Source organism: Elephantulus edwardii, unplaced genomic scaffold (assembly GCF_000299155.1).
Source record: "Elephantulus edwardii isolate Elephantulus edwardi_28Jun2011 unplaced genomic scaffold, EleEdw1.0 scaffold00007, whole genome shotgun sequence".
Lineage (NCBI taxonomy): Eukaryota > Metazoa > Chordata > Mammalia > Macroscelidea > Macroscelididae > Elephantulus > Elephantulus edwardii.
Window position 1 is genome coordinate 13,261,265 of NW_006399757.1, and position 26,910 is coordinate 13,288,174.

At 36.6% G+C, this 26,910-nt stretch overlaps 1 protein-coding gene across 4 annotated transcripts in view; it reads right to left on the reverse strand.

Moving 5' to 3' along the window:
* The window catches only part of DGKB (diacylglycerol kinase, beta 90kDa), a 1,124,393-nt gene that overhangs the window by 610,289 nt on the left and 487,194 nt on the right, over positions 1–26,910 (reverse strand). For all 4 annotated transcript variants that reach the window (XM_006880255.1, XM_006880258.1, XM_006880257.1 and 1 more), the window contains 3 exons: positions 22,018–22,103; positions 19,171–19,260; positions 11,844–12,004 (listed from right to left, as the gene is read on the reverse strand). In XM_006880255.1, coding sequence (XP_006880317.1) covers positions 11,844–12,004; positions 19,171–19,260; positions 22,018–22,103 — 337 coding nt within the window. The remainder of the gene's footprint in view (positions 1–11,843; positions 12,005–19,170; positions 19,261–22,017; positions 22,104–26,910) is intronic.

Consider the following 26,910-nt stretch of genomic DNA (forward strand, 5'->3'; position numbering starts at 1 on the left):
ACAATAGTGTTTAGCCATTGAATTAGAACAAGTACATCCTAAATATTTATAAAATGAACCATTAAACTCTTTGGAATGAAATCCTAAACACCTTAGAAAATTAAATATTCATGAAACTTGTTATTCTTATCCTAAAATGGCACAAGCTGTATCACCAGAAAATGTGAATATATGTTTACTTATCAATTAATTTATAAGACAGTAAATGGCCCATATGAAGAATATTGTGTGAATCTGGTTAACCTTATTCTTCACTGGTGATTATGTTGTATATAAACATTCTACTCTTCCCAATATTGCATAGGATATTCTTTTTGTTAAGAACACTGTTAATATTACCTGGATAAACAACTAACATTGTTTTCGGTAATTTATTGTTGTTAACAAATTTATCCTGACTCATCGTGACACCATATATGCCAGAGTACAAGTGCAATCTATACAGTTTTTAAAACTAAATTTCAAAATCGGAGTGTCAAATCTTTCTTCTGAAATGGAAACATACCCTTCGCGTATTGCATTTGGCATTTCCTTTGCATTCAACACTGTGGAAAAGCGGAGTATTTTTCTTCAGGGAGCTATCATGGGATATGGAATCTATATTTCCCAGATGAGGGAGTTTCCTAGCAACACTATCTCTAGAAATTGATCTTGAAACTCAAAGCCACAAGGACAAAACCTAAATGAGGCTGAATTAGCATGTTAACAGACTGAGGAAGTCACAGCTATCAAAAGACTAGAAAGTAGCAAAATTCAAAGAATGAACTAGTTGTCATAAGAACCAGAAGAAGGACCATGAAACCACTGGAAACTGTAAATTAAATTCATCAAGAGAGAAACAGTCAAAGATTAAAATTAAACTTTGACAAAAAAAAATTCACATGCAGAAAATGGAATCTTTCTCATGTACTTGTACATTTAATGTAGAAGACGGCAACTTACATGAATATGAATGCTTTGTGTAAAATTAATAAAAATAATTCATATTCTATTACCGTTTATTTCATAACACCTATAACAATATGAAATTATATTTTCACTTTTTATGTTGTTACTGAAAATAAACTCATTGATAGATGTTGGTTTGGTTTGTTTTTTTTCCCCTCTGCCATGTCCTCCAGTATTAGTTAGTTCTTGGTGAATTTTCTCATATTTACAATAGTATCCAGTAGATGTGTTTTCTTTTGGCAGACCATGGGATATTCAATACTCTTCTTCAACACCACAATCAGGTCTTCTTCTGTCATCAGTATCCCTTGGCCAACATTTAGATGCATAGGAAACAAATGAAAATGCCAATGCATGGCATAAGGCAGGCATACTTTAGTCTTTAAATTGCTATTGTTGCTTCTTACCATTTTGGAAAGTTTCTTGGTAGCAGTTGTTTTCAATGTAACACATCTGATTTGTTACCTGCTGTTACTATGTGTGCTGATTTTAGATCAAAGTAAAGTTTAAACCTTGACAATTTCAATATTTTTTCCATCTATCATGATAGGGTCTATTGGCCTAATAATGAGTATTTCTTTTTTCCTGATTTTGAGATATAATCCACATTTAAGGTTACAGTGTTTAATCTTCAGTAAATTCTTCAAATAACTTTGAGCAACCGTGTTTGTGTCATCTGTGTAATCCAAGCAATTGAGGAATCTTTTTCCAATCCTGATACCACAGTGTTCTTCAGAATGTTCAGTTTTTAGAATGATTTCCACAAAATACAGATGAAATGGATATGGAGAGACTGTAACCCTGATGCTACTCCTTCTCTGATTTTAAGCCATTCACTGGGCCTTGGTTCTGTTCAGACAGAACTTTTTTGTCTACATATAGTTTTCACATGACCATAATAAAGTGTCCTTGAATTCACATTTATTTCTATTGTTAGCCATAATTTGGTATGATCTATATGGTCAAAAGTCTTTGCATATGTAGTAAAACACAAGTAAGAAACTTCCTGATACAACAAAGATCCATCTGTCATCAGCAATAATAACATCCATCCCAGGACCTCTTGTGAAACTAGCTTGAATTTCTGGCAATTCTCTGTTGGTGTGCTGTCCTAACCACTTCTGAATAATCTTCAGTAATATTTTACCTGTATGCATGCTATTAATGATAATGTTTATAATTTCCATATCCTGTTGAATCACTTCTTTCATTGAATGAGAATAAATATGGATCTTTTCCAGTCACTTGGCCGAATTTCTTGGCATAGCTAAAAATATTTTAGTACTTAAGTATACTACTTACATTTATTTGTTAATGTTATTTTCAATGACAACATGTATATTTATACATGTTCTATTTTTTTAAGTTGTATGAAGTACTTCTTCTACGGTTACGCCAACCTTAGTATTTTTGTTATTGTGCTTTCAAGTCACTTGCGACTCGTAGCAAACTTATTTACAAAAGTCCCAAACTCTGCTGTAGCCTGTGCCCACCTTAGTATATAATACTATTTATTATATAGTTAGTGTATATAATTGATATTTATACTTAGTTTATATAAAACTAACATAGTTACGTAAAATGAATTGGAGAAATTTTCCATTTAAATCCATCTCCTACAATGATCTTTTGCTGCAGAAAGTCAAAGACTGCAATCTTCAGTACGAATGGCATCTCCACGTCAAGAAAACAAAGATCTTCACCACCAGGCCAATAGATAGTATCATGATAGATGGATAAATGACTGATGTTAGTTATTTCATCTTGGTTGGATCCATAATCAACACTCTTCTGCAGCAAGGAAACCAAAAGTCTAGTTGCATTGGGAAAACCTGTTGCCAAGGATCTAACCAGTCTAGAGACTAAGCTTGGAAGGAGGAGTGGCATCCACTTCCATAATAGCTTGCCTCTGGAAACCCTATGAAAGTGGATAGAAGATGAAAGGCACCCAAGCGTCGAGGACTCTCCTTCAAAGGGTTGCTATGAGTCGCCTGCGACTCGACGGCACTTAACAACAACAACAGAGACTAAGGTGTGCCTGATCAAGACTATGGTCTTTTCAATTGTTTGATATGCATCTGAAAGCTGGGCAATGAAGAAGAATCAATGTCTTTGAGATATGGTGCTAGAGAAGAGTTTTGAAAAAAGAACAGACTGCCAAGAAAACAAATAAGTTTGTCCTAGAGAGTGTGAAACCAGTTCACCAGAGACAAGGATTTTGAAGATCCATATCACATATTTTGGGTATATTGCTAAGAGAGACCAGTCTTTGGAGAAAGACATCAAGCTTGTAAAAGTATAGGGTCAAAGCAGAAGAGGAAGACCCTTGGTAAGACGGATTGACACAGTGACTGTGGCAATAGGATAAGGTGTGTCAGACATGGTGAGGCTGGCTTAGGATAAGGCAAGACTCTGAACCATTGTTCATAAGGTCACTAAAGGTCATAGTCAACTTGATGACACACAACAACAACAGGATGATCATTAAAATATAAGAATTATTTTAAATTAAGTGTTTATCACAATAGCAAAAACATGGAAACAACTCAAGCGTCCATTAACTAACGACTGGATTGAAAAATTCTGGTACTTTCACCTAATGGAATACTATGCACCACTCAGGAGCCACAATGTTGAAAACTATTATATAACATGGGAAATGTTAGAATTATGCTGAGTGAACTAATTCAGGTACATAAGGACAAATACTGCAAAAGACCATTAATGTCAAAACAGAAGAAAAAGAAGTAAGATGTGTATAAATAGCAAAAAAGTGGAAAGAGAGAGGGGAAACGGAATGCAAAAACAAGGAAACATGGAAAACACTCAAATAGCAGAGTTTAGTGGGCAGATTGGGGAGGGGAAGATACTATAGGTACTTAAAGGAAAAGGATACTAACAGATACTGATCAATGGTAATCAATTGCATAAAGTACAGTATATGTATATGATTCAATGAAATATAGTGTAAATGAAAGAGTGTATAAAACACATGGATGTACAAGGTAAATGAACTATTGCATGAAAACTAAAAATGGGGGAGGGGTGGGAAAGGAGGAAGGAGAGATGCTCACTAGGATATTTGAAGTTGCTGGGTGGAGGGGTAGACACAGTGGGTGAAGGTTCAGTGGAGCCTGGAGGGGACAGTTTGATAAAAAAAAAACAAAAACAAAAACAAAAACGGATTGTTGTTGTTAAGAGCTGTAGAGTTGAGTCTGACCATAGCAACCCTATGAGCAACAAATCTGAAAGCTGTCCTCTTCTGTCATCCTCACGATTTCTGACACACTTGAATCCACTGCAGCAGCCACTGTGTTAATTCAACTGGTTGAGGGTCTTTCTCCCTTCCACTGACCCTCCATATTTCGAAGTATGAGGTTCCTCTCCAAGGAATAGCCTCCCCTGGTAACATGTTAACCATATGTAAGATGAAGCTTTATCATCTTTGCCTCCAAAGAGCACTCTGGTTGAACTTCCTCCAAGGAATAGTCAGTATTCTTCTCCAACATCACAGCTCAAAGACATCAATTCTTCTGTTACCCTTATCCGGCTTTCAGGTACATACCAAGAAAATGAAAGTGCCCGAATCAGGCACACCTTAGTCTGAATACTGACATCATTGGTCCTCAATAATTCCAACAGGTCTCTCACTGCAAACTTTCCCAGTGCAACATGTTTCCTGATCTACTGACCACTGGCACCAAAGGTATTGATTATTGATTATTGATGCAAGTAAGATGACAGTGTAATAGCAGACATGGATAGGCAGTAGTTGATTATATGAAGTAATGTGTGCAAAAGTGACTGTGTGGCATACAATCTGTGTATAAAGGTGATTATAAGCAAATTAATTTAAAAGAAAGTAGGGGGATAAACAAAGTATAATATAAAAGTAATACATATTTTGATTTACTGAGTTGATTGTGGATGCAAGTAAAACGTAATTGACAGTTTCTATCTTTTCTCTGTCTAGCATGATGTTAATTCTTGGTTCAGAAGTGGGGATTTTTGTTTCTTTGACATTGAGATGTAATCCGTACAGAAGTTTGTAGTCCCTTATCTTTTGCAGCAAGCATTTCAAGCCCTTCTGACTTTAAGCAAGCAAAATAGTGTCATCTGCACCATGCAAGTTGTTGATGAGTTTTCCTCTGGTTCTGATGTCATATTTATCTCCATACAGTCCATATTCTCTAATGATTTATTTGGAATAGAGATGAAACAGGGATAGAGAGAATACAGACCTAATAAACAATTTCATTGATTTTAAACCACTTAGTGTACCCTTCCTTTGTTCAGACAACAGCTTCTTGCTCTAGGGTAGGTTTCATAACACGATTAAGTGTGGCGAGATTCCCATTCTTCTCTACATCATCCATAATTTGTTATGGTCCATAAAGTCAAAGGTCTTTGCACATTTAATAAAGTACAACAAAAGACTTCTTTTTGGTAGTCTTTACTTTCAGGTAAGATTAAGCTGATATCAACATGATATTCCTGGTTCCTTGGTCTCTTCTAATTCCAGCCTGAATCTCCGGTTGTTCTCTGTTGATGTACCATTCTAGACAATTTTTAGTAATCTGCAGTAAGATTTCACTTGCATGTTCTAGTAATAGACTTTACTAGTATGTACCTGTAGGAGCAGTAGCCAGAGAGCTCACACCAGTTGTGGACAGCTGGAATGACATCTTTGCCCAGGAGCAGCAGAGAGACCAAATGGGAGGTAAGGCAGGGATCTAAGCCATCTAGCCAGGAGAAATCAGGAGGCTCACCTGGATCTGATATCAATTAACTCCTTGGTTTGTCTTTTTTTAAATTTTTACAATTATTTTATAACAAACAGAATTTACCACTTTTCTGTACTGGGGGTAGGGTGGAAAGGAATGACTAGTGTGGTACTGCTTACTTTATAATTTGTGTATGTATATACTTGCTTTTTCACAGTTTGCTTTTATGATTATAGTACTTGTCTATATAGTTTACTGTACTGAAGTGGTTTGTGAGCTCATGTAATGATTGAATGATGTACTGATGCAAAAATGCAATCAGTAAATCAAAATATATATTACTTTTATATCATACTTTGTTTATCCCCTACTTCCTTTTAAATTAATTTGCTTATAATCACTTTTATACACAGATTGTACACCACAGAGTCACTTATGCACACATTACTTCATATAATCAACTACTGCCTATCCATGTCTCCTATTACACTGTCATCTTACTTGCATCAAGTAATGCAAATGCTCTGTTACTAGCATTTCAATACTTGCAGGCCACCTATGGTTGACAGCTTTCACTGGAGCCTCCAGATTAAGACAGACTAAGAAGGACTGGTTATCCACTTCTGAAATAACCAGCCTTTGAACACCCTATAAACAATAGAATGAAGTCACCAGAGCTAGATCTAGTGAAACATAAAACAGAATTGTGGAAACCAGTAGTCTTCATTTATCGAGTTCTGCATTTACTTCTAATATAAATTAAAGCTTGACAATTTTTGCTTTATAATTACTATTTAGATTGATTTACTGAAGTACTTACTAAAGAAAATCAAAGACTACAGTCATATATGTGGATCACACAGAAACATAAAGAAGACAGAATTCCTCATGTGTCAATAGGCAATATCATGATATAAAAAGATTGAAGTTGTAATGGATGTAATTTTACTTGGAATATCATCAACTCCCATGTTAGCAGCACTCACATCAAAAAGTATGTCACATTGGGCAAATTCTGTCTAGGAATTCTTTAAAACAATAAAAGTAAGGATGTCAGTTTAAAGACTAGTGAGTTCCTGACCAAAGCTATGGTGTTTTCAATTGCTTCATATGGGTGTCAAAGTTGGACAATGAAAAATGAAGACTGTAGAAGAATGGAATCCTTTGAATGGACTACTAAATATTGCAAAGACTGCAAAAATAAATCTATCTGCAGAAAAGTGCAATCTGTTCTTGGAAGCAAAGATGTAAAACTTCATTTCATTGACTTTGGGCATATAAACCAGGAGGTGCCAGTCCTTGAAAAAGAACATTGAGGTTAGAAAAGTAGATTTTTAAAAGAGAGAAAAAAGCCTTCAAGTAAACTGACTGACTCAGTGACTGCAACAATGGATTTCTGCATGGTTATAAGAGTGGGACAAATAGGAAAAGGCCTAGATCTTTTATACATTGGGTGGCTATGTGTTTGGGATCACTTTGAAGGTACCTGATAATAGCATATCTTTCAATGTATTATATAAGAATGGTGTTATATAGCCAAGCTATACTCAGTAGTTTCAATCTATCTCATCTGGGGTGTCCCTCTCCTGTGCTGTCCATCCACCCTTCAGAGCAAGGACCTTCTCCAAGGACCACTCTCTCCTAACCATATGCCCAAAGTAAGTGAAGCAGAGCTTGGTTTCACCTTCCAAGAAGAGACTTGTTTTCACCCGTTCCAAGACAGACATATTTTTTTACTCTGCAGTCCAGGATATGTTCAAGACTCTTCTCCAGCACCACAACTCAAAAGCATCTACTCTTCTTCTGTCATCCTTAGTCATTGTCCAACTCTCTGAAGTATAAAAAGTAATTTAGAAACGTGTGGCCTGGATTAGGTGCACCTTTGTATCTCAAGTGACATCAACAGTCCATAGTATATTCAATACTCATCTCCAGCATCACAGCTAAAAGTCATCAGTTCTCCTTTTACCATCCCTAGTTATTGTGTATAGCAAGCAATTGTGAAGACTTCGGCCTAGTTCAGGTGCATCTGAACCTCAGGATTGGCATTGTTGCTCTTCAGTACCCTGGAGAGGTTTCTGACAGCAGATTTCACAATGCAATTCTTCTTTTGATTTCCTGTCTTCGGGTACATAGAGTGTTGATTTTGTATCCAAGCAAACTGAATCAATAGTCCATTATATATTTATTTAAAACACCATAGTTCAAGGGAATTGAATATTATTTTATTTTCCTTATTCCATGTGCAATTTTAACACACATATGAAACTACTGAATATAGCTTGGCTTGGGTTGAGTGTGTCTTAGACTTCAGAACTTTAAAACACGGTGGCTATAAATACTGCTAATATATTATGTGGTATAATACTGGAACATTTTTTAGCTTACTTTTCCATATGCCAATAGTAAAACTACTCTAAATTTGTAATACTGATTAGAGAAAATATTCAATAGCAGACTCTCTAGAAATGAAACAAGTTCCTCTGTGAAATGAGACAGCCATTAAGAGTTATGATATATTTTCACATATGGCTGTTCAAAAAAGTTATAAGAATGTGTAAGACAATTTACTCTCAAGATTGACTTATAAGTATCCTAGTTTTTCTTACAAGTGTAGCCTTTTGTTATCATAAAACAACTCAATTTCTTGCCAATGAGTAGGAACTGACTCATAGGTGAGTCTCAAGTGTATTTTGAGAGGTTACAAATCACACAGAACATTGTCCATCTTTCTCCTTAAGAGTAGCTGGTTTTGCGGGCTGCCCTCAGCCCTCTGCCCGGGGCGAGCCGTCGAGGCCCTCTGCCAGGGGCGAGCTGCCCTTGGCCCCCTGCCCGGGGCGAGCCGTCGTGGCCCTCAGGGTGAGCTCCTCAGTCCCCAGATTGTGCCATCTGACCCCTGGGTGGGGAAGGAGAAGAAAAAAAAAGAATGCTTAGGGTATCCAGAGAATGTTACCTAGGCCACCTTCTCTCCCCCTCCCCCCCAGTAAACCTGAAAGCAACACCCTCAAAACCCTTCTATTTGTAACTCACAAGTTTGTTCTCTCTAGGTTTGCTCCCTTTAATATAGGTAACCTTAACTCTGAGTTTTACTCCATAATTGACCCTGAACCCAGTGCCAGTGACAAAAAGGAAATACAACTGACAGCTAAGGAAGCAAAGGAGGATGGAGCCTCTGGGTTCAACCAGCCATCCCCACTGGACCCACCTGGGAAAACACTTTGCAGTCCAGCGGGGAGCAAATGACAGGAACATATCTTCTAACAGAGCAAGAAGGCAAGCAGCTGTAACCCACCAGTAAGGTGATAAAGCGTCCTCCCTTCCCCCCCTTTACATCTACGCCCCTGTTCAGCATGAAGAAGCCAGAGAGTCGGCATCCAATTCCCAAATCAATTAGACAGTTGGTTTAATTACTATTGGAAAATGCTTGTCATTCCCCTGTAGCATCTGGTCCCCACTGGACCCTCATCATTTCCTTCACCTGCTCCCCCCACCGACCAAACTGTACAGCTCTGCAACTGCATCCTGGCCCATCCTCACCCTTCTGCCCCCAACCCTCACCTCCTTGTACCCCCAATATGTTTTCCCAATAAAAAATATTAATAAAAAAAAGAGTAGCTGGTTTATTCAAACCACCTATATTTGGGTTTTTAGCACAGATCTTACTCACCAAACCACCAAAACTCCTTAGAGTTTTCAGAAAACACATAAGACATTTTAGTAGATAGAAAAATCTAATGCTGCTGCTTTAGATATTTTATATGTGTTCTCCAACAAACACACACAGATCCAATGGCAAATGAAGGGAATTTTACTGGTTAAAATGTTTGTACACATCCTCTGGCTAATCTCACTAGCATAGGAGGGCAAGGGTTTAAGCAAAAACAAAATAAACAAAGGCAGAAAAATCAACTTTCATAACAATTGAAGGGAAGAGAAACTTCACAGATTAAGTGCTGAATAAAGGAATTTAAAAAAAAACCTCAAAAGAGGGACCCAGATCCCAAGTAGATACAACTTATTATATATTGAATTTCTGTTTTCAATTCAATGTTACAACTTATCAAAGAAGTACAAAATTATCATATATACATAAAGAAAAATGTAAAAATATATTGTGTATAAGGAGTCCAGAAGTTAATAGAGAAAATACTTTAGCAAAGCTATTATGAATGTTTGAAAAGACCAAGTGAAACGATATAAAAAATTAAGGTAAGTGACTTACTTGTAACATTGAAAATACCATCAAAGAAAAAAAAAACAAACCCAAACAAACATAAAATAACCAGAAGTAAATTCAGGAGTGTAATGTTCTATAATTAAAACTTCACTAAGGAGGCTATCAAAAGAATTTATTATATGAAAGGATGGGAAAAACCTAGATGCACATTAATTAGTGAGTAGATAATACTATTTAATGTAATAAAGGATGAAGCACTCAAACTAGAAAAACAGAAAGAGCAAAAATCAAATCACAAACTACTCACAGCCAAGGCATCAAATCCAACACATAACAACTTTTCATGGAATTGACAAAGTTTGTAAATCTTAAGGAGACTGCATGTCTTAAGCCCAAGGAGCCACTAGTGGATTGGAACTGTCTCTCTAGATGCATGGCTTTTTGCTTAGTAGTGTAAAATGATACAGACTATGCCATTTGTTGTCTTTTGTGTACTCTCAAGTCAGAATTGACCCATGGTTAACCATCCAAGTGGGTTTTCAAAGGCAGGTAGTCACACAGGAGATTGCCCATCTTTCTCCCACAGAGCAGCTAGTAGTTAGAATTTAATGGTTTTGGGTTGGCAGTGCAACAATTTACTAGTAGGCCACCAGAGAGCTCCCTAATGAAACAGTGCCCAAAACAAATAAATAATCAAATAAACAAAAAGATATATTTTACATAATTAAAGATAATTTTTCAATGTAAAATAACTCAAATGCAAAAGTCCACATAAATGTATGATTTATTTTATATGATTTGTTCTGAAAAAGGCAAATTTTAGAATCAGGATATGGATTAATTGTTCTTTAGAAGTAAGAGAAGGAGCAAGATTTCATGGCAAACGAGCACATGTAGCCTTTTTGGGTAACAGCAATTCTTTAAAATTGAATAAATCAGTATACTTAAAATATATTTTGCATAAATTATACATAAAATTATTAAAACATTGCTATTTAAAGTAATAACCTTTATGAACCAAAGCGCCACATACTCTTTTTTTGGCAAATTGTAATAATTCTTTTTAAAAAGACATTGTTTAGACTTTTTTACGCTTCATTGTTTGCATTTTTTCAATATTAAACTCACTGAATTGCTTAAATGGTATTATTGCATTATTCACACAAAAATTAAGTAGCAACCACCATAACACTGATAAATAAGAAACTCAGAATAAAATCAAAATGCTAAAAGATTCAGAACTAGTTTTCTTACAGGTAGCTTGACTCCTACATTCAAAAATTACAGATTAATACTAAAGAACAGACATTAGAATGAATATAGTTCAATAGATGACATCTTTCTAGAGTCTACAATTGGCACCTAAAAGACCTATAGTATAAATACTAAAACTTTTCATTCCCTAAGAATTAAAAATTTAATAATTGCCAAGTGATATTTTGTTTTCACTACAATACTAGAAGAAAAGAAGAGAGGGGACTATCTTCTCATAAAACACTTTGAAAGTAGTACCAAAACTAGAATCAAATGCATTTCATTCAAGGGTATCACCAGCATCATTTCAGAGTTAAAATTAAAATAGTGTCTATGGGCAAAAACTCAGTTATGACGACATTAAAATACGAGTATCCAAGTAAGTGAAAATAAACTACAGGTTTTCACATTTTCACCAGTTTGTATTTCTACTTTACACTTACATTATCATAAACTAAATAACACAAATTATCAATACTAACACAAAGACTATAGTTTCTTTCCTTGGCTTAATAAATGAATATTTTCCCATTGATTATATTCTCACTGTCAATAATTTAATAAACTTTACCGTTTTCTATTAGGTATGTTTTCCTGCCAGAATGAACAAAAATATTCATATTAAGTAAATCTTCAAAGTTTAAGATTTAATTAACAACCGCTAAGTAGGCCAGAATTTTTTTAAAAAATAAAACAAAAGAAATTTAAAAAATCAAAAACATTGAGTAAAAAACTCTTACCACGCCAATAGAAAAGTAATTATTGATGATGCTGTAAGGCACTGGATCTCCTTTTTCATCTTTGTCATTAGGTATAACTTCAAACTTCCACCTGTCCAGCATGATTTCAGTACTGTTTTCAATGTCTTTTAGGATTTTCATCAGATTCTCACCTTCATAACCTAAAGAGGAAAAATTATCATTAGAAAGATACATGAACAACAAAAGATATATTTAAACAAATTTAAATGTGTGTATGTATATGGATAATTCTAATGCAAAAGAATCTATTAATCAAATTTTAAGTGTAATGTATAAACTTATAGCAAGATATTATTTTAACTTTAATTTACAGTTCATATTTCTCCTCTGTAAAAAAATGTACTCTAGTGAGTCAACACTCTCTAAAGAAGAATATATCATATAAATAAATCAACAAAGCCACAGTTTTTAGTCAATTAGGATTAAATAATAATCTTATGAGAAAGAGTGGCACTTTCTCATACATAGATATTTCAAGGCTGTAATTCTTCAGAAAAGCAGATTTTCTCATTTTTATCCTGTGAAGGTTTTGGTAGACTTAACCACTGACCATTCAGTTAGCAACCAACACTTAATCAACTGCATATAATTAAACCCCTTGGTAACACATTGGCTATTTAAATATAGGACATAAAGAATTATCAATTGCCTTTATTTTAGTGGGTATCTCAGATTCTACTCTCATCCTCAATGTTTTACTTAATATTTTATGACTAATAATAGAAGTTGTTTTTATGTGCTGCTGAGTTGCTTGAGATTTATAGCAACCTGAAATAGCCTCAAGAGCCCTGAAACCTGCTCTATCTCGTGTCAACCTTATTGTTTCTGATACATCTACTCTAATTGGCCCAGTTACTAAATCAATCCATCTCATCAATGGTCTTCCTCTCTTTCACTCTCCTTCCATCCTTCCAAGCATGATGCCCTTCTCTGAGGGCTGGTCCATGCCCAGGGCATGTCAGATAAAGCCCCAGGAACCTTGCCTCAGAATCCTTGACTTCAAGCAGCCTCCTGGCTTTCCCGTCTCCAGTTTGTTCTCTTAGCAGTCCATGGTATGTTCAACACTATTCTCCAGCACCACAACTCAAATGCATTGATTCTTCTGTCATCCTTTTTCATTTCCAGCTCTCTAATGCATAGAAAGTAATTGTGAAGGACCTGGACTGGATCAAACATGTCTTTGTCTCTAGACTGACTTGTTGTTTCTTAGTACTATGGAGAGGTCCCTCGCAGCAGATTTTCCAGATTTTCCAAGTGCAATTTGTCTTTTGATTTCCTGGCTTCTGGTACCAAGAATGCTGATTGTAGAACCAAGGAAGCTGAAGCTTTTAACAATCTTAAACTCTCCTCCATCTATAATGATCTTGCCAATTGGCCCAGTGGTGAGAATCTTTGTATTCCTGATTTTGAGCTTCAATACATATTGAAGACTATAGTCTTTGGCTTTCTGAAGCAAGCATTTCAGATCCTCCTCAGTTTCAGCAAACAAGGTTAATTGATCTCCATAAATTGCTGATGAGTCTTCCTCCAATCTCTAGACCACATTCCTCCTCATAATGAAGTCCAGCCTCACGAATAGAGTAATATTCTTACTAACAAGAAAATCATTCTTGTTTTCTATCCCATCAAGTCACCTGTGACCCACAGGAAATGTATATACAATAGCTCTGAAACTTTTCCTGTGCTGAGCCAATCTTTGTTTTCGACACATCTGTTTCTATTATCCCAGTCATTGTGTCAATCCATCTCATCTGGGGTCTTCCTCTCCTACTACGTTGTCTCTACACCCTTCCAAGAATGATGTTCTTCTCCAAGGACTGGTCCCTTCTGGCCAGTGCCAAAACATGGTACATATCTTCAAAATTTTTCAAGGAACAACCTGTACTCAACTCTCTCCAGGAGAGACTTGTTCGTTCTTTAGGCAGTCTATGGTGTGTTCAATACTCTTCTCCAACACCACAACTCAAAGAAACCAATTCTTCTTCTGTCATCTGTAGTCATTGTCCAGCTCACTGTGATGCATAGCAAGTAATCGCAAAGACCATGCATGGCCTAGATCACGCACACCTTATTCTCTAGACTGACAACTTCACACTTCAACACTTTGGAGAGGTCACTAACTTTCCTAATGCAATTAATATTTTGATTTCTTGGCTGCTTTTTCCAAGAGTGTTACTTGTGGAGCTAAGCAAGCTGAAATTGTTAATAATTTCCATCCCTTCTTCATCCATCATGGTGCTGCCAATTGGCCCAGTGGTGAGAATCTCTGTCTACTTGATGTTTGGCTCCAATCCATACTGAAAATTGCAATACTTGACCTTCTGCAGCAGATGCCTCAGGTTCTTCTCAGTTTCAGAAGTCAAGGTTGTATAATCTGCATAATGCAAGTTGTTGATGAATCTTCTTTCAATCTTGATGCCAAATTCCTCATCATGAAGGCCAGCCTCCTGAATGATCTGTTCTGCATATAGATTGAATAGGTATGGAGACAGGACACATGCCTAACACATTCCTTCACTGATTATGAACCAGGTAGTTTTTCCTTCCTCTTTTGTGATGACTGCATCCTGGTCCAAGTAGAGTTATCACATGGGCACAATCAGGTGATCTGGAATTCCCATTCTTGTCAAGGTTAGTCACAACATGTTGTGATACACATAGTTGCCTTTACATTGTCAATAAAACACAGATAGACATTCTTCTAGTACTCTCTGCTTTCAGCCAAAATCCATCTAACATTGTAAATGATGTCCCTAGTGCCATAATATCTTCTAAATCTAGCCTATACTTCTGATTGTTCTCAGTTGATGTAATGTTCCAGTATTTTTTAATAACCTTCAGTAAGATTTTTTTGCTTGAATGTGATATTTGTGATGTTGTTGTTATGTGCCATTGAGTTGCTTGTGGCTCATAGTGACCCTGTGTACAAGAGCCCTAAACCCTGCTCTATCCTGTACCAGCCTCATTGTCTCTAACACACCTACTCCCATTACCCCACTCACTGAATCTATCCATCTCATTGAGGGTCTTCCTCTCTTGCACTGTCCCCCCACACTCCCAAATGTAATGTACCTCTCCAAGCACTGGTCCCTCCTTGCAACATGCCCAAAGTATGTCAGGCAAGGCTTCAGAATTCTTGCCTCCAAGGAGCGGACCAGTTTCACTCTCTCCGGGATGAACCTGCTTATTCTCCTAGCAGCCCATAGTATATTCAACACTCTTCTCAAGCACCACAGCTCAAAGTCATCAGTATTCTATCAGCCCTAGTCATTGTCCAGCTTTCTGATGCATAGCATGAAATTGTGAAGAGTATGGCATGGATCAGGCACACCTTAGTCTCCAGCCTCATGTCACTGCTCTTCTGGACTCTGGAGAGGTTCCTGACAGCTCACTTTCTCAATGCAATTTGTCCTTGATATTAGTGATATTGTTTGATAATTTCCACACTCTATTGGATCACCCTTTTTTGGAATAGGAATAAGTATAGGTCTCTTCCAATGTCAACTGGCCAGATAGCTGTCCTCCAGATTTCTTGATACAACCTGGTGAGCATGTCCAGGGCAGGCTTCTGTTTGCTGAAATATGTCAGTTGGTATTCCATCAATTTCTGGGACCTTGTTTTTTGCAAATTCCTTCAGAGTAGCTTGAGGGTGCTCCTTCATCACCATTGTGTCTGGTTCATATGCTGTTTTATGAAATTCTTCTGTGTCAGCCTATTATTATCCATACTTCTTCCATCTTTGTTTAATGCATCCTGTATCGTTCAATACTCTGCCCATAACATCATTAAGTATTACAACGCAAGGCTTAAATTTGTTCTTCAGTTCCTTCAGGTTAACGAAAGCCAAGCAAGTTCAGCCTTTTTGATTTTCTGACTCCAGCTCTTTACACATTTCATTATACTTTGCTTTTTCTTTCTGAGCTGACTTTTGAAATCTTCTGTTAAGCTCCTTAACTTCTTAGCTTCTTCCCTTTGCTTCTCAATGCTCTAGTCTAATATTCAGTCTCTTTTGATATCACTTTTGATATTACAAACATAATAAATTCATTACTACAAATAGAACACCAATAATGGAAGTTCCATTACAAATTTGAGTTTTAAATGATATATGATTTGGAAGCAGAGGTAAAATTAATTTTCAAATATCAAAAATATATCGTAGAAATATATAACAAGACATATACAATTTCTCTTTATCTGAATCAATATGCAGATTTGTTGTTGTTATGTGCCATCAAGTTCTTTGCGACTCATAGCAACAGTATGTACAATAGCCCTAAACTTGCTCTATCCTGTGCCAATCTTATAGTCTCTGACACACCTATGATTGTTATCCCAGTCACTGAATCAATCCATCTCATTCAGGGTCTTCCTCTCTTGTGCTGTCTCTCCACCCTTCTAAACATGAGGTCTCTCTCCCAGGACTGTCTCTCCTTGCAACACATCCAAAGTATCTGATGAAGCTGCATGATCCTGTCTCCAAGGAGGAACCTGGTTTCACTCTCTCCAGGTTTAATTTGTTTGTTCTCCTGGCAGTCCAAGGTATATTTAATACTCTTATCCAGGACCACAACTCAAAGGCTATCATCCTTAATCATTGTTCAGTTTTCTAATGCATAGCAAGTAAATGTGAAGACTATGGCCTGAATCAGGGGTACCTTAGTCTCTATATTTATATCATTGCTCTTCAGTACTCTGGAGAGGTCCCTGACAGCCGACTTTCCTAACACAATTCATCTCTTGATTTCCTGGCTGCTGGTACCAAGAGTGTTGATTGTGGAGCCAACAAATTGAAGCTGTTAACAATTTCAATTTCTTCACCATCTATCATGATGCTGTCAATTGTCTCAGTGGTGAGAATGTTTGTTTTCTTGATGCTGAGCTTCATTCTATACTTAAGGCTGCAGCCCTTGTCCTTTTGCAGCAAGATCTTCAGGTCCTCCTCAGTTTCAGCAAGCACCATTGTGTCATCTGCATAGCACAGGTTGTTGATATATCTTCCTCCAATCCTGATGCCACATGCCTCCTCATAGAGACCAGCCTCCTGAATGATCTGTTCTGCAGATATAATGAAAAAGAATGGATATAGGACACATCCCTGGCATACGTTTGAACCATGAAGTGTTTCTTTATTCTGTTCAAACAACAGCCTCCTGTTCCCATCATATGTTTCCCATAAACACAACCAAGTGTTCCGGGATTCTCATTCTTCTCAGAGTCAGCCACAGTTTGTTGTGATCCACACAGTCAAATGCCTTAGTGTAGTAAATGAAACACAGTTAGACATTCCTCTAGTATTCTCTGCTTTTAGCCAAGATCCAACTAACATTAGATATAATATCCTTAGTACTACAGCCTCTTCTAAAACCAGACTGCACATCTGGAAGTTCTCTTTTGATGTGCTGCTCCAGTTGTTTTTGGATAATTTTCAGCAGAATCTTGCTTGCATGTGATACTAATGATATTGTTCAATACTTGTTACACTCTGCTGGGTCACCTTTCTTTGGAACGAGAACACATATAGATCTGTTCCAGTCACTTTGCCAGGAGGTCATCCTCCAGATTTCTTAGCACAACGTGGAAAGCACATCCAGGGCAGCATCTGTTTGTTGAAATATGTCAATCGGTATCCTGTCAATACCTGCGACCTTGTTTTTTGGCAATTCTTTCAGAACAGCTTGAACTTCTTCCTTCATCACCACAGGATCTTGCTCATACGTTGTTTCATGAAACTTTTCTGTGTTAGCCAATTACTTTTGAAACAGTGACTCTGTCTCCTCTTCCATCTTCTCTTAATGTTTCCTGGATCATTTGATATTTTACCCAAAGCATTCTTAAATATTGCAACTCAAGGCTTGAATTTGTTCTTCAATTCCTTCAGCTTAAGAAGTGCTGTGCAAGTTTAGCACAGATGAGTATTGGCAAAAACAAATCAATGGTGATGTTTTAATTATTTATCTCTTTAGTCCAGAGGAGATAAGTCAGCATTTTTGCAATTTTTTTGTTAAACTATATTTTTATTTAAAACCCCATAAGATTATATGGTAAAAACTTAAATACCTAGATTTATATGTCTGATAAATACACAGTTAACAGTATATTAGCTGGCCCCATAATCAGAGAATAAATGTGATCAAAGTTTGTTGTGAGTTGCATAAGGAATATATTTGAAAAGAAAATTACTTGCTCAGTGTCCACCCTTAGGGATTTCCATTCAGTCTGAGGTGGGATCAGGTCACTATATTTTTAACAAGCTCCCTAAGGGCTGGTTCACATTGTTTCAGTAGACACTTTTCAAACTTCTCTAAGTGAGTATAGATATTAAAAACATTTAACAATCAGTTTCTACTTCTTTAACAAATTGGGTTTTGTTTTTGTTTTTTTCTTTAATGATTATCATCAAGTAAGTACAGTCTATTAGTGACCCATTAAAGTAGATACAAGATTTCCTATGAAAACATTAAAATTATTTTTTAAGATTTAAAATATTTTGAAAATAGTTGAATTCTAAATGTGAATAGAGTCCTTGGGTTCCTCCTGCTCACTTTTACTTTCTTGAATGTGTCAAGCACCTTGCTACTAGGATACCCTAAACTCAATACAGTCTCTATTATAGCAACTCCTAGCTACGTACGGCTGATTATCCAATCCGTTACCTAATTAATCATTGCTTAGGGAGGTTTTCCATTATTTTATTCATCTAAAATAATAAAAAAGAGTTTGCTTAATCATTACTAGATTGTCTATTTAAACGAGACTTTAAGTCTTATCAGGATTTAAGGTATATTAAGGACAAACATTGTGTCTCTGTTCTTACCTCTGTAAGTTTATGGACAACCTCCAAGGATAAAGTGTCAAAAATAAGTGTCAAATAATATATTCCTGGACAATGAGTTTATTTTCTTTCTCATTTTTGTCATACAACTTGTAGGATAAACACTTGGGCATTTACTAATTGTGTACCAATAAGTTCTGACTAACGGCACTGCAAGATAATCTATGTTTATCTCACTTTCTATGTTACGAGACTGAAAAAAAAAAACCAAAACACAAACTCACAAAGCTTGGATATTGGCCTTCCCAAGGCCAAGACTATAATTAGTACGATATTAAAGTCTAGCACTTACTAAATATCTTTGTCTAGTATTTGTTCCTTTGCCCAGACAACTGTCTGAAATCATGTACTATATATCTGACAGCAATCACATTATCATGCAGTAAAGAAATGCTGGAGGACGGGAGAATTGGTACACACAGTGTTTCTTTGTTTTTGTAAGCGTTTTGTTATTGTTGCAGGTGTTTTACCTCCTCCCCATCGCAGGCATCTTGCTAGATCATTGCCAGTCCCAAGAGGCAGAATAGCAACTGGAGGATGCTTGACTACATTGGCCTTTTCTGTGGAATAAAAAAAATTTAAAAACAGGTAGAAAATAGTGAAAAAGAGCTTGAGATTAAATTAATTACTTGCATTAGGCACTTATAACTAGAAAGAAGTTATATATAAATGCAAAAACAAGTTGGCCAAAAATTATTGGCACAGATTAATTCCATTACATACACAGAGTTAGATCATAAAAATATTCCTATAGAAGTGCTATCAAAATAGAGAGCAAGTGTATATGGAAAATTTTTCTCCACATCACTTCCAGGTATATTTTATAATAAGAGCAAAAATATTTGGAAATTTTAATTCTAAATGTTTAAAGCTCTTACAATTGAGCTGTGATTTCTCTAACTACCATGCTGCTTTGTATCAGATTACATGATCCACAATATAAGGAGTAACTTTAACAGTGGCAGGTTTTCAATAATATTTAAAATCAAGGATTTGGGCTCAGAACAAGAAAATCTCCAGCATTGATTCTGTAAGTTTTTATGTGAATAGCTCATATTTTGAGTGAATCTCACACGTGTACTATTCAATTTTTCTTTTTTTCCTCTCTCTTTCCTCAGCTCCTGAAGGTTAACAGTAACATACATGTAATAAAGTGACAACCAATTATTTAAAGGATGGATGTCGAAGTGTATCAGACAAGGATTTGATTTGGAGAGCTAAAACAAACAAAAATAACCTACTTAAAACATCAAAGCCTTCAGATAGTGCTTGAGCAATTAAAACGTTCCTAAGTTTTGAGTTTAGTTTTTATGCTAAATATAGCATGTAAATACGGTCTCAAACTTTTATTATAAGAGCAATGAAGAGGTTATACTGTTGCTTCTCTTTCTGCAATGTTCTCATAAAAACATAAACTTACTATCATCAAGTTGGAACTGACTCACAGCTAATTGTCCGCTGGATTTTAAAAGGCTATAATCATAGGGGAGGAGATTGCCCATCTTTCCCTCTCAGAATAGCTGGGGGATTTGAACAGCTTGGCTTTGACTGGATGCACAATTGTCTACTGAGTAGGCCACCTACGAGATTTAAATTACTAGATATTATGACTACATTTGTTCAAATGTAACATATATAACTTTTAATCTTAATTTTATTGAATGTATTACAATTTCTGGAAGCAGGAGTGGCATCAACTTCCTAAATAATATGTCTCTGGAAACTATGAACTCTGATGAATGTTGATAGTTGTAGAGGGGCTTCTGGCTTTTTGTTCATAGAGGTGCTATGAGTCAGGCTTGACTCAAGGGCAATCAGCAATAACATTAGAATATTTACAACAGCTTTGACTAAATTAAAGAATACACACACACACATACACACGTTATACATAGATATAGACATATACCGATAGATATTAAAAACACAGAGTTTCGTTGGTATAGTCATTACCATGCCAACCAAGCTGCTGACAGTTTAATGGGTCACATACAACAGCTGTTTCATGAGAGAAAGATGAAGAGTACCCATCAGTAAAAATTTATAGCCTTGGAGTTTGATGGCTTGCTATAGTTAGAACTGACTTGATGGCAATGGGATAAATATGTAGAGATATTAACAAGTGGATAGTATATATACAACTAGAACTATACCTCTCTAACTATGATTGGTCAGGGCAATAACTTAAATGAAACCTAATAGTGTAAAATTTTACTTTAGGTTTATCTTTGCACAAAGATCATTCATGTCTCACTTTTAAAATGCTAATCATTATTTAATTTATCTGAAATCAAGGGGTTTTGGTCTTATTTATCAGTGCTTGTGTGTGTGTGTGTGTGTGTGTGTGTGTGTGTGTGTGTGTGTGTGTGTGATGTATCCTACCATCTATGTTCTGCTTCCAAATATATACTTTTTTGTGGCTTATAAAAATGAAGTACTTCATGTGCAACAATAAGATTAATGCTGTGATGCTGAACCTTGTGCCGTTAGGGTATCAAATACCATAATGGTTTCCCAGTGTGGACAGGGTTTGGTGGCGCTCTCGGTTGTAGGACAGGTTTGGGAGCAGGAGTGGCTTCCACTTTCTAAACCACATGCCTCTGGAAACTATGAACTTGGAGAAATGATGACAGTTATGGAAAAGCATTAGGTCTTTTGTTCATAGAGTCGCAGTAGACTTGATGGCAATTAAACAACTACAATATTGGTCACATATAAGACTTTCAGTTTGTTAACTTCTCCAAGTATTAGATTCCCTGTACATAACACTGGAATAGTAATACTTTCTGCACTATTGATTAGTGAAGATTGTGGAAAATGACAATGCTAAGATTAGGTTAATCTTACTAAAAGGTCTATCAGATACAATTTGTTAAATAAAATAGCAATGGTAATAATGATGATGAAGATATGAATCCCATACAGAAAGTAAAGAGTTGTGTTTCCACCTAAACTACATGAGTGCATCTATCTGAAATGGACTTTATCACTAATGATAGGATTCTCAAATCCATGTACAAAATACGCACCTCATTGCTCAGGGAAAAGAGACAATTGTATTTTGAATAGCTAAATCTGAAAACAACTTTGGAGACATAGCAAATACTATAAGAAATAAGTTAGAATCTTAGTACACTCATAAGTAAATCTGAGATACAGCAGAAGAAATTAAATTAGTGAATAATGTGCAAGGCACCAGATGTTCAAGTACAGCACTGTGGAATCCAAAGATGCAGTATGAAGTAAATAGATAAAATACACATAGTTTAAAGATGTAACATTCATCCCAGCCACAAAATCATATTTGTCTCCATTACCTATGCAGTCTAAAATCCATCCCACAGTGCCATCTCCTCCGCATGCCAGGACTCGGAAGTCAGATACGTCACGGAAAAAATTTAACCTGAAAAAGCAGCACAATATATTAAAAACATTCTAAAGTCAGAACATTCCAGTTGTGTAGACATTTTATTTTATTTATGAAGTATATTGTATTTACCATATCAATTCTCAAGGATTTTATTGAAAAATAATGATCCTTTTTACAGAACAAAATATTAGAAGAAACTTAGTATCTTTAGCATTTTGATATATTTTGTATAGACACCTAAGTTTCTATAATTGATATATTTTTCTTTTTCAATATAAAAGGTAATTATGAGATGGAAATTACTCAACCAGAACATGTTTGGTTCAAATTTTGTGGTGCAGCTTCTTACCACCAGGCCACTAGAGTTCCCTCAGTTCAGCTTTTGGTATCACATCTTAGAGTAAGTCAAACTAATAAACTATAATGTTTTGTAAGATATCCCAGTTGTGACATACAGTTCATAGAATTAAAGTTAACAGTACCTTATTTTAAAAATTTCAAAAAATAAAACTATTTTCTGAATAAATATATAAATGTGATTCTTTTGTCAGTAACGCTATAGTTTTAAAAAATTGTGTACTTGTTATGATACTGAGAGAAGATTTTTCTGATTGCGGCTGGGTTTCAACCTCACTAATTCACAGTTCTCTTCTGATTTGAAATGTGCAAAGAACAGACAGGCTTGACCTTATCTTTTACCAGTTCTACAGTGTTTGTCACTCATGAACACTCAGGTGTCATAGTTGGGTCAGCTGTATTAAATGCTCACGTTTTCTGCTGTCATAACATACGGCATGGTTACTAATATGACCTAATTTGAGAACAGTAAAAAAAGCAAGTTATTCGCCCACTTACACAATTATATGTGCTATTTTCTTGTCATAAAATAATTCAAGCAGGAAATAAATATTTGGAATAAGTCTCTTTAATCTTTCCAGCCTCAAAGATAAATGATCTGCAAAAATGTAATGCTCCAAGATATTTTTGCCTGCATTTACATATATAATACTTATATAGCTCTTAATTACTGAATTTACATAAATTTCTAACATGAATGGGATTATGCAGTAGATTGTTGTAGTTGTTATTATGTACCATTGAATTGGAAGCAGCCCATAGCTGACTCTCCAGTGGGATTTTAGAAGCAGTAAATTACTTGAGAAGAGACTGCCCCTTTTTCTCCCATAGAGCAGATGGTGGATTTGAACCACATGTCTTTGAGTTGGCAGCACAGTTCTTACCACTAGGCCACCACAGCTCTCTCTCCTGTAGATACTGTACCTTAATTTTTCCATTTAAATGCATAATATGTCCAAAGACTTTTCTATGCAAGCACAAATATATTTTCTAATAAACTAATATATTAAGTAGGATATATATATACAGATCCCATACATAAGTAAGTACTTTTTTATATTTGGCTTTTTAAAGCATTGTTGGCTTTTCACTATCCCTTTTTCCTCCTTAAAAAAATTATAGTTAAAAATACCTGAAGTATACTTTGTGAACATTGGCAAGCAAAAGCCAATTTTCTGGAAGAGAAGTTTTTTTATTATGCTATCACTTTGTCCTAAGTAGCTCCTATTTTAAAGTAAGTAAGAGCTCATTTCTGTGTACCTCAAAACACTGCATATCAACCTCTTTTATGTAAACAGTAAGTGAAAGATAGCATTACTTTTTGTGGTTTTTCTTTTTCCTTGTAAGTTTCATTTTATTAAATGTGACTGAAGCAGACATTGTGGTGATTAAAGAACTTGGTCAACATGGCTTAGACAGACTTCTGGCCCACCAAGATCTCCAACAGAGTAACAGCTGCGAACCAAATGACTTTATCTGAAGGAATGGTACAAATTTTTGGTGCAATTTATAGAAAAGGTAAAATAAAACATGCAGGTGGCCTGTTGGTGCCTACAGAAGTCGTCCTGTGGCTGTGGGGAAGTTGGACTAAAGCTTCGCTCACCTCTAGTCATCACTGTCTCCCAGGGGCTGCTTGTCAAAGAGGTACTCTGCCAGGCCCGAGTCCGGGGTGCCTATCTCACATAAGTTGGTTACTTAGTCACCCAGTTGTTTGATGGATTTCATCTGCTCATCCACATAATAGGTATCAATAAAGTCACCAAAATGAGGGTTGTTCTTGTCAGTGGCTGGTTTGTGCAGTTCTTGTAGGGACTGATTCACACTTTTCTCAAAGTGCAGCCTTCAGCCTGCTCTCCCCATCATCCTGGTCTGATTTCTTGATGTCCTGAAGGAAGATGTGGCCACCTTGCTGGTTCTGCAGTTTCATGGCATGTTCCTTCTCTGCATGGGTTTGGTGGAGGAAATATTTGGCAAAATTCTTCAAGACCACATTATCACAGTCAAAGTAGTAAGACATGGACAGATAGATATAGGAGGCCTAGAGCTCCAGGCTGATGGCAGCCGTGGAGTCTTGGTTGTAGTTGCGGAGTCCTGGGTGTAGTTCTGGAGTCCTCGGTGTAGTTCTAGAGACCTGTGTGTAGTTCTGGAGTCCTGGGTTTAGTGCTGGAGTCCTAGTTTTAGTTCCGGTGCACCTGCTAAGAGGACACGGTCGTGGTGGTGGTGAAGAGGCAGTGCTGCTCAGTGCTCCATGGTGCTGGAGTGGAGGCCAGGACCTTGGGGCATCCAGGGGTGCTGATGTGAGGAGCTGGCAAGAGCTGGAAAGCGCCGGCTTCCGTTCACACTGTTGAAGCAGGAGACTATGGCGGCTCTCCGAAGACCATCTCTTAACATTACTTTTGCATGTTAATCTTGCACTTCCATTTACTAGTGAGAAAGAGCATATTTCCAATTTTCTGGATATATATGACCTCATCTGTGAATTGTATCTTTACATGATGTACCCTACTTTTACATTGTGCTATAATTTTTATTCTATAAGCTCTATACAAATTGATATTTTGTATTTATATTAGCTTCAATAATCTCATCAAAGTAGTTCACAGAAAGCAAATAAGTAAAAGAAACATATAAGAGCCACCTAAAAGCCCACAATGAATGTAACCATGACTATTTAGAATATGAAATGTTCATATATTTCCTTAAGCATTGTATTGCATTCATGCTTACACATATTCCTTTTACCAGTTCCCAGTTTGTTAATAGATATCAATCCAGGAGGTAGAATATTCCCTAATAATAAATAATAATGTGTGTGTGTGTGTGTGTGTGTGTGTGTGTGTGTGTGTGTGCACACTCTTTTCTTTTGGAGCACCTCTTCTTTCTCCAACAGAGACAAGCACAAGTCTGAATTGTGGGGTTATTTTATGTATAAGGAACATTATTGCTATTGTTATGTGCCATTGAGTCACCTGCCACTCATAATGATCTTTTGTACAACAGCCATAAACCCTATTATGTCCTGTACCAACTCACTGTCTCTGACACACCCACCCTGATTACCCCAGTCACTGAATCAATCCATCTCAGAGAGGGTGTTCCTCTCCTGCGCTGTCCCTCCGCCTCCCAAGCATGACATCTTTCTCCAAGGACTGGTCCCTCTTTGCAACAAGTTCAGAGTATGTCAGACAAAGCTTCAGAATCTTTGCCTCCAAGGAGTAGCCTGGTTTCACCCTCTCCATGTTGAACCTGTTCATTTTCTTAGCAGTCCATGATATATTCAATACTTTTCTCCAACACCACAGCTCAAAGGCATCAATCCTCCTTCTATCCTCCCTAGTCATTGTCCAACTCTCTGATGCACAACAAGTGATTGAAAAGATTATGACCTATATCAGGTGCACCTTAGTCTACAGAGTGACACCATTGTTATTTAGTATTCTGGAGAGGTACTTTAACAGCCGACTTTCCCCTTGCAATACATCTTTAAATTTCTTGGCTGCTGGTGCCAAGAGAGTTGACTGTGGAGCCAAGCAAACTAAAGCTGTGAACAATCTCTTCAACATCCATCCTGATGCTACCAATTGGCCTATTAGTAAGAATCTTTGTCCTCTTGATTTTGATCCTTCATCCATATTGAAGGCTGCAGTCCTTGACCTTCTATTTTTTTTCAACTTCTATTTGGACATGTTGCAAGGAGGGACCGGTCCTTGGAGAGGGACGTCATGCTTGGTAGGGTGGAGGGACAGCGCAGGAGGGGAATGCCCTCTATGAGGTGGATTGATTCAGTGACTGGGGTAATAGGGATGGGTGTGTCAGAGACAGCGTGACTGGCACAGGACAAAGCAGAGTTTAGGGCTGTTGTACATAGGGCCACTATGAGTCGCAAGCGACTTGACGGCACTTAACAACAACATTTGACACTGTTACAAAATACATTAAGGTTCTTAGTGAAGTCCTCTTCATTCAATTGATATTCTATGTAATGTGTGTGTGTGTGTGTGTGTGTGTGTGTGTGTGTGTGTGTGTATCCTGTCAAAGGACATTTGGATTACTTACATTTCTTTTCATTTAAATACTGCTTTCATGGATATACTTCCTAGTGCCAGTGGTCAATATCTACATGTGGGATGTTGTTCTGTGACTACTTTTAGTTTGTTGTTGTTGTTGTCGTCGTCATTGTTGTGTACCATCAAGTTGGAACTGACCCAGAGCTGACTTTCCAGTGAGTTTTTAGAGGCATTAAATCACACAAGAGGAGACTGCACTACCTTTTCCCGTGGAGAATCTGGTGAATTTAAACTGCCTGCCTTTGTCAGCAGCACACATCCTTACCACTAAGCCCCCAGAGCTCCTGAAGTCTGAAAGATTATGCTGATTTTTTTCTTCCCTAGAACTTCTTTACTGCCACGCTTCTAATTTTATGTATTTCCAGTTCTGAAACAACTTTTTTCTAAATTGTGTGTGTGTGTGTGTGTGTGTGTGT